General features: G+C 38.9%; 1 protein-coding gene across 1 annotated transcript; it reads right to left on the minus strand.

Annotated features, from left to right (window-relative positions):
- Positions 1-44: 44 nt before the first annotated feature.
- On the minus strand, positions 45-16,322 carry LOC108073463 (uncharacterized). Its single transcript, XM_017165099.3, has 2 exons — positions 16,170-16,322; positions 45-1,219 (listed from the first exon to the last, which is right to left on the minus strand). The coding sequence occupies exon 2, from the start codon at positions 1,198-1,200 to the stop codon at positions 61-63; it is 1,140 nt and encodes a 379-aa protein (XP_017020588.1). The 5' UTR covers positions 1,201-1,219; positions 16,170-16,322; the 3' UTR covers positions 45-60.
- Positions 16,323-16,954: the final 632 nt, after the last annotated feature.

The raw sequence follows: 16,954 nt of genomic DNA on the forward strand, positions 1-16,954 counted from the left end.
ACCGTTTAGCACCCAATACCCGGAAAACCAGATACGCTGAAACACATCCACCATCCGCATCTATCTATCGAAGCTGGGCATTTGCACGCGAGGAGGCCTGTAGCCCTCGGGATATGGCACCAGCTGATTGTTTAAGACGCGTGCGTTGCGCCAGGTCTTCACTTTGTCCTCAGCGGTATCCGGCACGCGAACGCCTTCGATTACCGTCACGGCCGGTCCATCGACGACGCTGTGCGTGCTCTGACCAATGGGGTTGCGCTGGGGTCTTCCGTACCCGCCAAACGGGACTGACTGCCGATGGTCTGCGACTGAGGGCGTCTGTACGGCCGTGCTGGCCGCCACAACCACGGAGTGAGGCATGTAGGTCACGTACTTGGACTGTTGCGGCAGAGCCTTGTAGTTGTGCTTGGTGATTATATTCTGTGGCCGGTAATTCTGAGTGCCACTGCTGGCATAGGCGCGTGTCCCTCTGTCGCTCGTGAAGTACTCGTGGGCGTCGCTGGCTGCGTACTCCATGTCGCTCGGGAAGCTAACTGCAGATCCGGAAGCCAGGCCCGGCACCCCTGGCAAAGTATCCCCGAACTGCCACTGAGAATCCGGCGAAAACGAAAAGTTCTTCCGAGGGCTGTGCTGCGTAAACTGAGTGTATGTCGGCTGCCAGGACACTTCCGAAACGAGCTGCCGGCCCCGGCGGGAGCCGCCCTGCACCGCCTGATACTCTGCCACCTTACTCTGAGCCTTAGACAGCTGCAGCTGGATGAGCTTCGCCTGACGTTGCTCAGCATCCGCTTTGCGCTGCCGGTAAGATTCCATCTGCTGGCCCAGTTCGCTCTGCTTTAGCAACGCCGGGCTGTGCTCAAAGATCAGCTGGCGACCGCTGGCGTTGCTCTTGGGCGGAATGAGAGGCCGCTTGACATCTGAGCTGCGCACAAAGAAGGAACCAGCCGCCTCCTCGGCACGGGCCTTGCGGCTGTTTTTGCCGACTAGGATCTCCACGTCGTCGCCCTTGCTGGACTTGACGTTCACCACCCGCACCTTTGAGGGATCTAGATCGCGTCCGAATCGCAGTTCGGTCCGAATCAGGGCGGGCTTTCCGGTCGCTTTCGGCCGCCAGGCGTCGCCAGACTCGGACAGACAGTTAGCACAACATGCGATGAGCACGATCAGGACGTACCAGGTCAAGCAATTGGTCATCGCCATAGTTAATGGGCTGTGCGCGCTGAAAATGAAGAATAATTTAGTTAATTTTACTTTATTGACTTATAAGAAGTGGACTTAAAGTGGAAAATTAAAAATATTTTGTCCGTTTCTACTAGAAACTAATTAACATAAAACAAAAAAAGAAGAAGATCGTCGGCTAGGCGATTATTTGTCATATAAATATATATTTTAAATTCTTTACTTTATTTCTGGTCACGATGATAAGTTAATTTAATTAAAAGTTGGTTTTTATCTTTATTTTTATGTATTTGCTCAAATAAAAATAATTTGAAAACTGAAAAAAAAATTGTTTAATTGTGTCGGTATTTTTGTATATGGGCATTTCCAAAATGTCGCACGCGACAATCGTACGCATTCAAATCAAAAAAAGTACATTTCATTTTTTTATAAATGTTAACTTATCGCTCTTGCCTCGGACTATAATTGGTGCAAATGTTGATTTTGAGTGTTTGCTCAATTTTAAGAAAATTTTAAAAAACTTAAGGATTCGCACGCGACAAAAATAGAAGTCACTTTCGCGGCGAGCTTTTTATACCCTTGCAGGGTATTATAATTTCGGTCAGAAGTTTGCAACGCAGTGAAGGAGACGTTTCCGACCCTATAAAGTATATATATTCTTGATCAGCATCAACAGCCGAGTCGATCTAGCCATGTCCGTCTGTCCGTCCGTCTGTCCGTCCGTCTGTCCGTCCGTCTGTCCGTCCGTCTGTCCGTCCGTCTGTCCGTCCGTTTGTCCGTCCGTCTGTCCGTCTCTACGCAAACTAGTCCCTCAGTTTTAAAGTTATCTGAATGAAACTTTGCATGTAGTCTTTTATATACTCTCACTGCTATATATGTCGGAACGGGCCGGATCGGACGACTATATCATATAGCTGCCATACAAATGTTCGATACATTTTTAGAAAAAAAATTATAACTTGGCTGTTTTTCAATATTATTGCATCATTTTTGAGATAAAGCCATTTTATATTATTCCAGAATTTTGGTAAAAATTTTATGAAAATCGGACCACTATAGCTGCCATAGGAACGATCGGGAAATTAATCGAAAAAAAATTATAACTTCATTGTTTTTCAACGTATTTTAATCTACTTTGGTACATGAGCTTCTGGTATTATTTCAGAATTATATATATAATATAAATTTTATAAAAATCGGACGGCTATATCTTATAGCTGCCATAGGAACGATGGGGAAAGTAATAGAAAATATTATAACTTCGTTGTTTTTCAACGTATTTTCATCTACTTTGAGACTTGAGCTTTTAGTATTATTTCAGAATTTTGGTAACCATATTATGAAAATCGGACAACTATATCATATAGTTGCCATAAAAGCGATCCGTAGATGTAGAGAAAATGTAAAGCTGGGAATGTAAAACTGTAACTGTCAAACTGTAAACATAATAAGTATAGATAAAATGTTTTGAAACTCAGTTTAGTGTCTGTTTTTGCATTGTAATTTATAATATAAATAAGAAAACCAATCTGCAAGGGTATACAAACTTCGGCGTACCGAAGTTAGCTACCTTTCTTGTTATCATCATACTTTGCATATAATTTTTACTATTATAAGTAAATTGGAAGAGCATATATCCATTTTATTTCGACTTTTTGCATTCTTCTAGTGATGTTAGTAAACAACAGTCAAAGCATAATGCCTCGGTTTGGATGTAATTATCAAAAGAAAACAAACCCATTTTTATGATGTTTTTCATCAAAATAATGAAAAATCGTGTTTGCGCAAATATGCATTCCAATATTTCGAAGTTTGTTTTAGTAAAGTATAAAGCCCTTCAAATTTAATCAATTGGCCTTTTCCTAATGTTACTATGTTGGAAAAAAACATTTTAGAGAAGTTTAAGTTTTTTGGCCGCGGTGGACCTTTCTGTGGAATTGCCCATATTTAACCCTGAGTAGTTTTGGTTTGTCCTTGCATTTTCGCAAACGCAGCTCGACGCAGTCGATGAAAGTTAATTTTGATCCAGAAAAGATCCACGTAACTTATACACAGAAAAAATGGTAGAACGAAAAAATCAAGAATATTTTTCTTGATTTTTTCGATGTGGTGGATTAAAATTTTTAAGTACGATTCGGGGTTAGACAGTCGAGTTAATCCCGTTTCGGGATTAAATGACAAATTAAGCCTAAAAATTCTTGAATCAATCGCGTTTCGGGATTAAAATGACAAAATGAGCGTAAGAATTCTTGAATTAATCTCATTTTGGGATTATAGAGGCATAATAAGCCCAAACATTCTTGAATTAAGCCTAAATATTCTTAAAAATTTGGTGAGAGCAGCAAATCTATTTTTAGCTCAGAGAGAGAGATAACATTTTTGCTCTTTCCTTGAAACTGTATGTATTCGCGTTCCCGACATTAGCTTTTGATTTGACTCAGTGGCCCAGTTGGTAAGCGGACGGTCTGTGATTTCTGAGACATGGGTTCGAATCCCGACCGGGAACTAGGAAAAGTAAGTTTAAGTGGCTTTTAATAAGATTTATACATTAATATAATTAATTTAATAACCATTTGTAGCTTTATAATTACAGATTTAAATAAAAACTTCTCTTTCACTTCTCACTAAGAACTTTAGAGGGATTAAATCAAGGGTTTTTGGGATTAAAATAATTAAGAATTTCGGGGACTAAATCGGGAAAAAAAAATTTTTTTTTTTTTAATTAAATTTAAATTTAAATTTTTAAATTAAAATTTAAGAATGTTTGAGATTAAATTAAGAAAAATTGGGATTGAAATTTTTAAGGTTAGCGGGATTGAATCAAGAATTTTCGAGATTGAAAAAATTAAGTATGTTCGTTCTTATATTAAGAAAATCCGACCTTAGCTCGAAATCATGCCCACTTGGGATTGATTTTGGCGACTTTATCCCGGTATTTTTTTTCTGTGTAGACATAGTGTAGTCGGTGACTTTCATCGGCTTCAGAAGTTAAAGACTATTTTAGGCAGAAAAATGTGAAAAAATGGACACCTTGAAGGTTTCGATTTACCTGTTCAAGCCCAAACCAAAGTGTCCTTTTTTTAGGTTCATTAACAGTTTATGAATGTATCTATCATTTAAAGTAAGAACCATGACCATTGGTTTTATGGTTCTTGGGAAATATGGTATTTCCTGTAAGTCGACACATTTTACCCATTTTTTTTTTTGTATGATACAAAGAATGAAAGAAAGTTCAACTTTGAATGCTCATATCTTCTACAAAAAAAATTAAAAATTGAGAAATTTTCGAATAAGCATGCTTAAAATCGTTTTTGCCAATATGATTTTTTCGATTTTTGCAACGCTAATTGTTAGACAGGCGCTACTATGCGTCAATGAGACTATAACTAAAAAACTTTTCGTCCATTTTAATGCAAACCTAATACATGTACATATATATTAATCGTCGAATTTCAGATAATTTACAGCCCATGCATTCGTTGTTTGGATTTTGTGTTGGACGACAGTAACCAAAACGATGTTTGAAAATTTTGTACTGCGGAGTAACCCACTGGTGTGTAATACAAATAAGTTCATTTGGTCAGATACACCGACATTGCCCAAACAAATTTTTAAAATTCTGCCTATCAAGAATGAATTAGTCTCTGATATCAGATGTTTAATGCGAAAAGACGGAAATGGAATAGTCGGCTCCAGTTGGTGAATTGAACAATATAGTACATGTACATTTGAATATAATTTATGGAGATGCCCCCTTGTGTTTGAATTACCCTCGGGTGGCAGTAACTTATAAGACCCTTGTACCTACCGGAGTACTGGGTATAAAAATACCTCATCCTAGAAACCAAAGTTCCACAAGCTAAATTGTAGGAAGAAGTAACACAGTATATTAAAACCATATATTATCAAGTCAAAAGTCTCGAACTATAAAATTGTTGTAATTGCTTAGTTAGAGCCGATTAAAGAGGGATAGGGATAGAGGACGCGTACAATATCTATACAAAACTATATCCAATGGAACTAAGTTGCTACATTTCGATTTCCGACGATTTTTTAGAGTCGGAAACTCAGGTTTGTAATATGCACAAACACAACATAGCAAAACTGTGAATATTAACTGCGTTATCTTATTAGCTTTATTTGATATAAATATATATAGGTATTATATTTTCGTTATAGTACTGGCTTTGTGTCGTTGAAATGCCAATGGTAGCGTCAATGTCGACAACCGTAAAAAGTAGCCATAATTTCCTCATACCAAGGCGGTAAATGAAAGTTTAATTTTTTAATAGATGTTTCGCTTTCTGAGTTTGGTGCACCTAGCAAAAACACGCAAGTGCAATAAATGCTACACTGGAAGCAGTGAAGCAACCGTATTCTGCTCTTAAGCTGCCTGACAATAATTCAATTAAGAGCGGCATGAAAATCCGACAAGATATTAAGCCAGATTAAATTTGTAATTTGGTGCTTATTATCTCGCAAAAGATCAATTGTCTGAGCATTTCTTAACGGCATTCGGCTAAAGAGGGTTACATTTAGTGTCCGTTTCAGTCTGAAAATGATAGGAAAAACTCAAACTTCATTTTTTTTGTTTTCAACATAAACCGATGTTTCTATTCTGAGATATGAACTCTTTTAATTTTTTAAAATAATGGAATCTATTAAATAACTATAACATTCGGCACTCGCAATATACATAGATTCCAATAATTGTCAAGCATTCTTTAAACTTCAAATATTTACAATTTACAAATATTTACATTTATCTCATTCCGTTTGGAGGGGATTTGTTTAAAATAGAAATATTTAAAATATATTTTAAAGTTTATTACATTTGTTCATATATGTATGTATTTTTAAACATACCTACATATATGTCGGAGATTACCCTGAAATGTCAGTTGTAATTACTATTTGTAAGTCTCCAAGTGTATCGAATATGGAAATAAAGGAAGAGTAAAATAAGTAACAACGAGAGAATAGGAAGAGAACTTATTAAGAAAGAGCGTGGTGGGGAAAAAGAGAGTATTCCCTACCGAGTGTGGCGCAATGACGAGTAGAGAAGGACGAGAAAGTAGAGAAAGGGAAAAGTGCAAGTCAGTTCGAGCGAGACTGTGAAGGAAAGCGGACGAACTACTTAGTCATTGCGACTCACTGCGCTTAGAAAAGAAAAGGAAACTACCATGGCCGATAACATTGACCCCCCATCCCTGACATCAGAAGTGGGATCACCACCCCTACAAGACAACCCGGATAATGGCTGGCGCACACTTCTGGAAGCGCAAAGCAAAGTGATTGCAGAACTTTTGAAAGCTGCACAGTCCACGTCGACGCCTGGCGCACGTGCCTTTTCTGCAGTGCTACCATCTTTCGACCCTGAAGCTGCCGACGCAGACGCAGCAGCATGGTGCAAAACGGCGAACCTGATTTTATCTGAACATCCGCAAGAAGGTGCATCCTTGGTAATGACGCTCAGCAAGTCGCTTCACGGTAGCGCATCGCAGTGGCTGTCGCAAATTTGCTACCCTGGGATGAGCTGGACACAATTTAAGGAATTGTTCATGGAACGCTACGAAGGCAACGAGACGCCTGCAGCATTGTTGCTAGACATGCTGAAGGGAAGCCCAAATCCTGAAGAATGCCTCTCCGTGTACTCCAGCCGGTTGGTTACATCACTCTTGACCAAGTGGAAAGGAATGACGCACGAAGAAATTGCTGTATCGTTGGTCCTAGCTCATACATCCCAAATTGATTCCAGACTGCAGAGATTAGTGTTTACAACAAATCTAAAAACACGTGCGGAGCTACAACAACAACTGAAAGCTCATACGTTCGCAAAAAAATCTGAATACTCTGGAGTGGAGCAAGGCCCGGAAAAGAAGAGGTTCAAGACGCAAACGCCGATAAAATGCCATAGTTGTGGAAAACTTGGACACAAAGCAATGGAGTGCCGCAAGAGAAAAGCAGAGGAAAGAAATGAGACGAGAACAGCCCTTAGCAACAGCAGACAAGCCGTGAGATGTTATAGGTGTGGCAACATTGGTCACATTGCATCAGTGTGTACTAAGGGGACAGCAACAGCGAATATAAACATCGAGAAGAGAGTGGACATGTGTGCGGTACTTCAGCCTAAGGAAACTGCAATACAATCTGGTGAGCGGTTTCCATTTTTCTTCGATTCGGGTTCCGAATGCTCGTTGGTGAAAGAAAGCATCAGCGAGAACCTTGCCGGAAAGAGATTCCATAATCTGGTAGTGTTGAGAGGCATAGGTGACAATGTTGTCAAAAGCAATAAGCAAATTCTGTCCACCGTACAAATTTCAGGATTTAAATTTGAATTGTTGTTTCACGTAGTTGATGAAAATTGCCTTAAATATGACATGATATTTGGACAAGATATTTTTCAACGTGGTTTTGGAGTTACTTTACAAAGTAACAAATTCGATATTTATAGAACTCAAACTGTAAATAAATAAAACATAAATAAAACGGTTCAGAGACGATGTATCGCTTTAGTGAGAACGAGAAGCTAATAGTAAGGGAGAAAATTCAGCAAATGTTGGAAGCAAAATTAATAAGACCTAGTTGTTCTCCTTTCGCTTGCCCAATGTTAATGGTTACAAAAAAACTATAAATAAAAAAAAAAAAAAGGATGGTAGTGAGAGATTGTGCATTGATTATAAAGAACTACACACAAATACAGTATCTGATAGATGTCCCTTGCCATTGATTTCAGATTCGATAGAAAGAACTGCGTTTGTGACCACGGAGGGTCAATATGAATCTTTAGCAGTGCAGCTTGAACTGAAGAATGCGTCTCCTATATTTATGATGAAATTGTTAAAGCATTTGGGGTTTAGCATAATTGTTTGCGATGGTTTGCATGGATGACGTGTTGGTCATGGCAGGCTCGGAAGATTAGGCTTCCCGAGGACTGAAAATTGTATTATATGTTGACTGTACCAGGGTTTTCATTTAACGTTGCCAAATATGGGTTTCTCGAACCTACTACGCAGTGTCTGGGCTATGAGCTACGCGGTAGAGAAATCAGACCCAATTCCTAGAAAATTCTTACGTTAAAAATTTGTCCTTTCAATCGGTGTAATTAGGCGTAAGACCATTTATTGAATTGGCGTCTTATTTTTAAAAATTTTTGTCTCGATTTTCTCAAATTGGGAAACCGATTCATTAACTTCAAGTACTTTTACGTGAAATTACGATTTTCAGAAATTACAACGAACGTCTTTTAGTGCTATTACAAGTGAGCCTGTAATCGTTATTTAGTTGACAGGTGTAAGCTCTTGTGGATATGTTTCAATACTAATAATTAATTAATTAATGGAGACCCTTATGTTGGTGCAGTATATTGGTAGAACTATGTGTCTTGTGGAGTCCAAGTAGCTTTCATATGAATTGGAAACATTGGTTGGCGTACTATTATTCTAACATTTTTGGCATTATTTGCTCAGATGAGAGTTCGTAGTCTATACTGACTGCAAATGTAATCATTGCGGAAATAATTGAAATTAAGTGCATCATCGGTGGCCATACTTAAAATCGTATGATTTTAAAATATAGTATGTGGATTTATTTTTGTGTCCAGAATTCACGTGACTGATTTCAGGATTTATTGATATAGTTTATAAACAACTAAAGATAATTGAAATTAAATTGAGTTACAAAGAGGGGTTTTAAAAAAAAATACAGAGAGGTGTGAGGTAGTGTTGTCTGCCAGTAGTGTCCCTTAAATTTTGTTGGTTGATTATTAATCAAAGTTATAAATCCGTTATGTATTTGGGTTAAAAAAAAAAAAAAAAAAATAGACTCAGCAAGATTTATCAATGTTGTTGGAAATGACTAAGTTTAAAGATTGTTGAAAGTTGTATAATGTGTAAAGCTCTAAAGTAGTCATCTGGCTGGATACCAGGACCGCAGAGGTGATGGCAAGATGCTCTTGGCGGGGTGCAACTTGCGGCGAACTGCACAGTTAGTAGTGCAATCAATGCAAGTCCTTAAGAGATGCCAATCGGACCCATCCTCTGGGCTTGATACCACCACATGACAGAGAAAAGTATAGACAAAGAAAAGTTTAAAGTTGTGTTATGCTGAGCTGTCGGTAAAATGGTGCAAAAGGAAGAGCACTAAGATTAAAGGCAAGATGAATTTAAAATGGAAGAGCTGTTAAGAATGAGAAAGGAAAGAAAAAAAAAGGATAAAGGAATGAAGATGGAAAATTAAGATGAAGAACGGCACCAAACAGAGCTGGATCCGAAGAGGACCCTTTGTCATTATAGAAAAGCTTGATGGTGGCCGATATGTTTTGAGATATTTGTCGAGTAAGCGAAATTTTAAGTAGTTGCCTGCGATGCCTGTTGAGGTAGATGCAGATGAATGCGAGAGATCGCCGACTGAGGCACTCGTAGGTACCATAAAATCAAAGCAAGAGATCTGTATTTTAAGATGGTTGAGGTAGTGCCATACACAGGGACTAAATTTGAATGATTGTGTGAAGCGTCGCTAAGGTGCGGCAAGAGTCCGGTACTGTGGTATGTGTGTGTGGTAGCCAGACGATTGAACTTGAGCAGAAGAGAGCGTGCACTCTAATTGATGTGTTAAGGAATAGCCTGCTAAGTTAATGTCTGATGGATATCCAAACTGTTGGGTTTGTGCGGAAGAGAGCATGTACTCTATGGTCGTGAAAGATTATCCCGCCAAACTAACATTTGAAGACACTGGAAGTGTAAGCGAGAGATCGCCGATTGAGGCACTCGTTGGTGGAATATAAGGCTATGAGGGTCCAGAGAGACCGTGACGCAAAAGGTGCGTGTGAGCGTTGCAAAGTGTGCAGCAAGAGCCTGGCAAGAGTTTGGTACAGTGGTAGCCAGACGATTGAACTTGAGCGGAAGAGAGCGTGTACTCTAAACGGTGTGTTAAGGAATATCCTGCTAAGTTAATGTCTGATGGAATGCAAAATTGATATCCAAACTGTTGGGTTTGTGCGGAAGAGAGCGTGTACTCTATTGTCGTAAAAGATTATCCCGCCAAACCAACGTTTGAAGACACTAGCAGTGTAAGCTAATTGATATTGAAGAGTTATGTAGAGCAGTATGAGTAAAGAAGCTAAGTGATGATTATTGCGAAGTTATGGCAATGAAGGTTGAGGCCAATTTTATGTAGAACTAAGCAACACGAGGTCGTGTTATAGTCAGGAAGGCCGTGTCGGAGATTACCCTGAAATGTCAGTTGTAATTACTATTTGTAAGTCTCCAAGTGTATCGAATATGGAAATAAAGGAAGAGTAAAATAAGTAACAACGAGAGAATAGGAAGAGAACTTATTAAGAAAGAGCGTGGTGGGGAAAAAGAGAGTATTCCCTACCGAGTGTGGCGCAATGACGAGTAGAGAAGGACGAGAAAGTAGAGAAAGGGAAAAGTGCAAGTCAGTTCGAGCGAGACTGTGAAGGAAAGCGGACGAACTACTTAGTCATTGCGACTCACTGCGCTTAGAAAAGAAAAGGAAACTACCATGGCCGATAACATTGACCCCCCATCCCTGACATATATGTACATATAGTAAATGTAAGTATACAAGATCAGTGCAATAGCAATTAGTTTATGGGTAATATCTTGAGAAACAGGAGACATGAGTTGAATCTATTTTTAATTTATCGGGATTCTCGTGTACTTTAAAATGAAAAACAGGTCTTTATTGGATATACATACATATATAGCAACACGAATAGTATACGCGTATATCAAATTTTGAATGAATAAGGTTTTTATTGTTATTGTAGACCTTCAGCGCCTTTGGCCTAAATCACATCCCATCGCCCGCAGCAAATGATTAGAAACACATAAAAGAACTATAATCTTTAATTCAGTTCACTAAGTTCCTGAATCTTTGCTATTCCTTTTGACCATAATTATGCCATGGTCCCCAGTGCGCTGTTTTTAGTTAATTTTGTTTTATAATGTAACAAAAAAAGAGGCTGCGCATAATCATTTAATTAAAAAAAAAATTTTATTTTTGAAGTCGATTACACGAAAATGCACAGAGATATCCCGACAGGCTATGCATTTTTTAAGTTTTATAATTTTTTATAGGAGCTATCGTTATTTTTATGCCCGGTACCAACCGAGAACAAACACATGTATGTACATAAAGGCCAAGGAGGCATTTTCGACTCCATGAATTATATAATTTTTTAATAAGCATCACGAGAGGAATCTATTTAGCCATGTCATCTGTACTTCTGTCCAAGTGAAACAAAAGTTTTGCATTCCGAGTTTGGTGACAACAATTACATCGGTTGCATGCTGAATGTTTGTTTGAAAATCTTGCCATGTCCACGTCCGCCCTCACGAACCATGAAAGCCCGGATACGAGTTATTAAACAATAAAATTTCTGTGACATCATTTATTCTCGTTTTGTTAACATTTGTTACTAAATTCATTTTACCAATATTTCCTTGGATGTTGGGTATCTCACAACTATCAAACTTATCTGCAGCTTTTGTACTTCTTCTTTCTTGATTTGGCATAATGTCGAGTTTACGACTTGACGCCGATCTTCAAAAATATTGCATTTTCTAAATGTAATAAATAAAACACTTCTGCATTACACGACACGAAATTTTCGACCACATACATTACATTACTCTTGATTCACCAGTTTCAACTTTAGTTGATGGATGAAAATATATCAACTGATAAATCACTTTTCAAGGTTAGGTGCGGGCAAGTTATTACTCAACAGCCGTGGCCACAGTGAAAACAAGCCAATGCCCACTAATGAGTGAAAATTGGCCAACGAAATGGGAATAAGAAACAATTAAGTAAATTGTAAATTGCAATTTCAATGTAAATGCTCGCTGCAAAGTTCACGGCTCAGCCGGGTCTGTTATGGGGACTTCGACCGGGACAACCAATGGAGGTCTGGGTGACTAACCACTAGGTTGCTCGCCGACCCAAATCGCTCCGCTCCGATCCGGCAAGACTTTCACTTTTAACTCGACTCGGCCGACTGCTTCAAGTCGCGTCTGTTACCCGATGAGTTGGGTGTCCGAATCTTTTCCGGTGCACTGATATAAACAGATTTTTCTGAATTTAAGAATCACGAAAATTGGTACCATCTGATTTTTAAAAGTAGTCTTGATTTGTTTTGTGATTAATGCTATAAAATAATTTGAGATTTAGGGAGTTATACATCAAACAACTTTGGTCTCTTCAATTTCTGTGTTATACTATTAACCATACATTTTCAGATTGCAATACATCTTAAGTTAGAGTTTTGTTGTGTTGAATTAAAACTTAAAGATGTACTGATTAATGTAAAAAGGTCGCTACCAAACTAAGGTATATTATTTATATAGTACACATTATGCACATACATTTATATATCCTACTACTAGGAAACATTACGCAAAACACAGAAAAATGAAAATATGATTCCTCCCTTGGATATAAAATATAGTTTTGAGTCGATAATGTTTTATAGCTGCCAAAGTAATGGTTTGAATAAAGGGCAAAGTACAGGTGCACTTTCTTAGTTATCTTCCTTATTGTACAATAAAGGTTGCAACGCTATGAAGGACTAATGTTCAAGGCTATAAACTATCAGCATCAAAAGCCGTGCCGAGCGAGTCATGTCCGACTGTCCGTTTTAATGTTCTATAGTAGTATATAGAGTATATATTAATAGTAATTGTCAAACAATCTTCGAACTCCAAATATTTACAAGAATAAAATTATTCTCCATATAGAAATATTTAAGCTTTTTATTCCGCAAGTTTTACTTTATTAAGATGCAATATTTAAAGGTTCACGGAATGTCTTGTAGTGTAAGAGACTTGTATTTAAAATGGATGATCGGTACGAAACTGTTTCATCTATTGTTAACAACATTTTGGAAAACACATTTTTGCTAAAATCGAACTCAAAGCTTTGCTACACAATAAGGCGGGCATGGTAGCCGGGTACTTTAACCTGATATTACTTCCAAAACACTAGGAATTTTACCTTCAAATTAGAAGTGCATATTCTAATAATAATAACGAATGACTGAATGACGAAATATCGGTGATGGTTCAAAGAAATGTGGTCAAAGTATCACTTCTCACTACTATGCAATTTAAATCCTCTAGAAATCCCAATAGGTTTCAAAGAGTAAGTGAGACTCACTTTGTAAACATGAGAAAAAATAAGGTTACAACTCGATGTTCCACGTTGCTGATGATACATTTTGACAAATAACATCACAATTATGCACATATAATTACTAATATGTAACTACCAAATCACATAAGAAGACGTAAAACCAAGTGTTGTATAAGTGAGTTTATAATTTAAATAAAAACATATTCTGCCTAACAAATTTTCAAATTTCAGTCAACCAAAAACATTTAGAAATACAGTTTTTTAAAATAAAGTTCAAACATAATATTTTTTTAGCAATTAAAAACTCTGTACTTATAACTACATTTAATTGACAAAATATTTCCAAATTACTGTTTGTATGAAACAAAAAAAAGTGTGCAAGTTCTTTAAATTTTTGGGATTGTCTGGAAACCCCTTAAATGCTTCAAGATGACCTTTGTCCAAAATAGAAAAAGATGAAAGGAAAAAGGAAATAAGTGTTTGTAGTTTATGTCATTTTAGGTGTTTTGTTTGAAATTTAAATATTTAAAATAAAAAGTTTATTGCATTTGTTCTATGTCTCTATATACAGTAAATGTAAAACTATTAACTATTCTAGATATATACATAGCAATTAGTATACTAATTTTAATAGGTGATATCTAAAAAAATGGGAGACTAATGGTCTTAAAAATTTGTTATCGACCAGTAATTTCAAAAAAATTTAAATGAAAATTTTATTTTCAATGAAAAAAAAAAAATACGAATACCATTTAAATACTACATATACACTGTATATGCATATCTGTATTTCAGTGTAAAATTGTTATCCTAATTTTCGAACAATTCATAATAATTTATTGAAAATTCCGAAATACCCTAATCAAATATTTTTCATCATAAATCATTTGAGTATGTAAACGGCTATATTTTACCCTTCCCGAAAACTGGTCTATTGTCATGAAAATGTGTTGTGAAACCCAAAGCATTAGAAGTTTTTTTTAAATCTTAGTCAAGTTTATTTATCCTGTTTATATAAGTATATTTCTTCCGATATGTACATATATCTTTGTCTAGATATTTTGTGTCTGCATTAGGAGTAGCCAAATTTAAACAAAACCTTAATCTGTAAGCAACCAAAAAGAAGAGCTTTACAAAATATATTCTATGCTTGTTGCATACAATCTTGGTAATCTCTATGTTTTTATACTTTTGTCGTAGGTCTAAGATATTTATCAATTGGCGTTATGTTTCTACACCGACTCATCGATTATGGCACACAGTTCGGCGCGTCTGTCTTTTACGTCGTTACTTTTACGTCACATTCACGCGAGTCAGCGGTTTTTAGGCCCCTGACCGCCAGCAGCTGCATCAACAATGCGCACGCTTCAATGTCACGACGGATGGTCTGCCATCAGTTGCGTCTTTTCGGCAATTTCGGTCATTGGACATTACATCATCGCAATAGTGGGGCGATAACGATGGCGACGACTGATGTGGAGGGATGAACGAGCGGCATTTTTCGGTCAAAGCCCTTGTTATGGCTGCAAGTAGCATGTAACCGCGGCGATTTGAGATCTTTGTGTTGATATGCAACCAACAATTAGTTTTCTTAAGAGGAATTAAAATTAAATGACCGTGAGTCTTCGCTCCGGCGGATCTTCTGTCGCTAGCATTCGAATCGGCCATAGACTGGCGATGCACTTTCAATGAGGGCTTGCCATGTTGCAACCGAGGTGCCAGTCAGGTCCGGCGTAGAATCTATGATAACTCTGAACCGAACGCAGATCTCTCCGAACCGGCCAGGGAGTGGGCAGTGGGCATTAATGCTCAGCGTCAATCAAGGTGGACGTGCAATGCAACACTTCATGCATTGTAAGGAGATCAAAAAACCGAGGCTGACATTGATAGTCAGGCCGAAGCCGGGCAATTGAAGTCTTGCTGGCTTTGCTTATTGTAATCGGCAATTGTTAAAGTGGTGCAGTGGTTGTTGCCACCGCCATGCGCTGTATGCTAATGCGACGCCGCCTGACGTTGCTGTCGTCTCCGCTGCCGCCTCGCCGCTGTATTAATTTCACTTTTACTTTTTATGATTAACATTTCCCACCCAAAACTGGGAAACTTTACATGACTTTGGCCCGTTGTTCACTTATCCACATTCGTACTTTCTGCACAGCCTCGCGCAATGAAATGTGAAATCTCAAAGATCGTAAACTCTGAAGACACCACCGCCGTGAAGACCGCCACTCGCCGAGGTGCTCAGCGGGCCTTAGCATTCGAATTATGGTTTTTGTTTTGGTCTTCTGTGCCAGCATCTTTTAATTACACGTGTTAGTCACCGAACTCTGCCAGCTGGCCCTTCCCGCGGGCCTGGGTGTCGCAATTGAAAGTGAAACTCTTCTTGCTTTCAACTCTGAGTAAAGGGTCGTGGGCCTTACTGGCCCCTCTTCCTCTTTCCTTCACCGTCCCAACTTCCTCGTGCCTACCCCACGCACTGTCCAAAGTGTGAAACGCTGTCATCGTCTGCATGAGTGCGCTGTAAGAGAAGTGAGTGCCGACTTTCTCAAGTCTTGCGCTATCAAAGATGAGCTGAACTAGTTGCACTTGGGATAGGTCGGCAACTTTGACGGAACACAGGTTGGAGGCGATATTGCGAGACTTGTCCCAAGAAAAGCCATGATAAATGAGTCTTCCGGGGCTCTCCTTGAAAAGGCGTTCAAACAGTTTTTAGAGTTTGTACTTTACTTTCGCTTAGTTTGACTGGAATCGCCATTGGGCGTACTAAGGGTGCTAGCTATTCACAAGGTTCGATCCTAAGCCACTTTTGCCACTTTGCTGCTGCGACTTGAACTCACTTTTCCTTTCCAGATAGGTCGATATGAATATACAGGGCGTAGTCCAACGATCCTGCTGATCCGACGGTGGTGGATTAGATGTCGGCGACTTTGTTTGGGTACTTCTGCTTCCTCGCAATCGCGGCGACTCTACTGAAAGCTGTGACAGATCGCTGCGCGAACCGAAATCCAACTGACGGTGAATGAAAAACTTTTGCTTAAAAGTAAAAAAGCAGCCAGCTGGAAAACGGCAGAAAAAAGTAAAATTATTATGTATACATGTGTTTGGAGGCCGACGGCGCAGCAGACGAAGCGGCAGCAGCAGAGCGGAGGTAACGAACGCAACCAGCAATACTTCAGCTCCAGACGGCAGTCGCACTCAGTCGATGGCTGGGATAGCCAGAGACTCGGGGGAGCGGAGCGGGGCGCGGACAACGCGCCGCAGCAATGCCAAAGACAAAAAGAGGCAAAGCCAAATTGCTCTCAAAACAGCAACATTGGCTGAATCTGAGACAGAGACGCGGCGGTAAACAAAGCCGAAGCGAACTGAAAAAGAGGCATCGCAAATGAGCGGACAATTGCGCAATGTGCCGCTGGCGGCTCAGAGTCAACAATAAAAGCAGCAACTTGGAGCGCAGCTACAAAGCTTACACCTCCCCTACACCTTCGAGCGTTTCGTCATTACCTTGCCCAGGTCTTTTTTGGCGCTCTCTGAGCGTCTTGTCAATCAAACTAGGCATGTTCATTTCCGACTGTGGAATTAAGGGAACTCTACTTTGTGAGAGATGGGTGCTGGATTCTCGTTG

This window comes from Drosophila kikkawai, chromosome 3R, assembly GCF_030179895.1.
Source record: "Drosophila kikkawai strain 14028-0561.14 chromosome 3R, DkikHiC1v2, whole genome shotgun sequence".
Taxonomy (NCBI): domain Eukaryota; kingdom Metazoa; phylum Arthropoda; class Insecta; order Diptera; family Drosophilidae; genus Drosophila; species Drosophila kikkawai.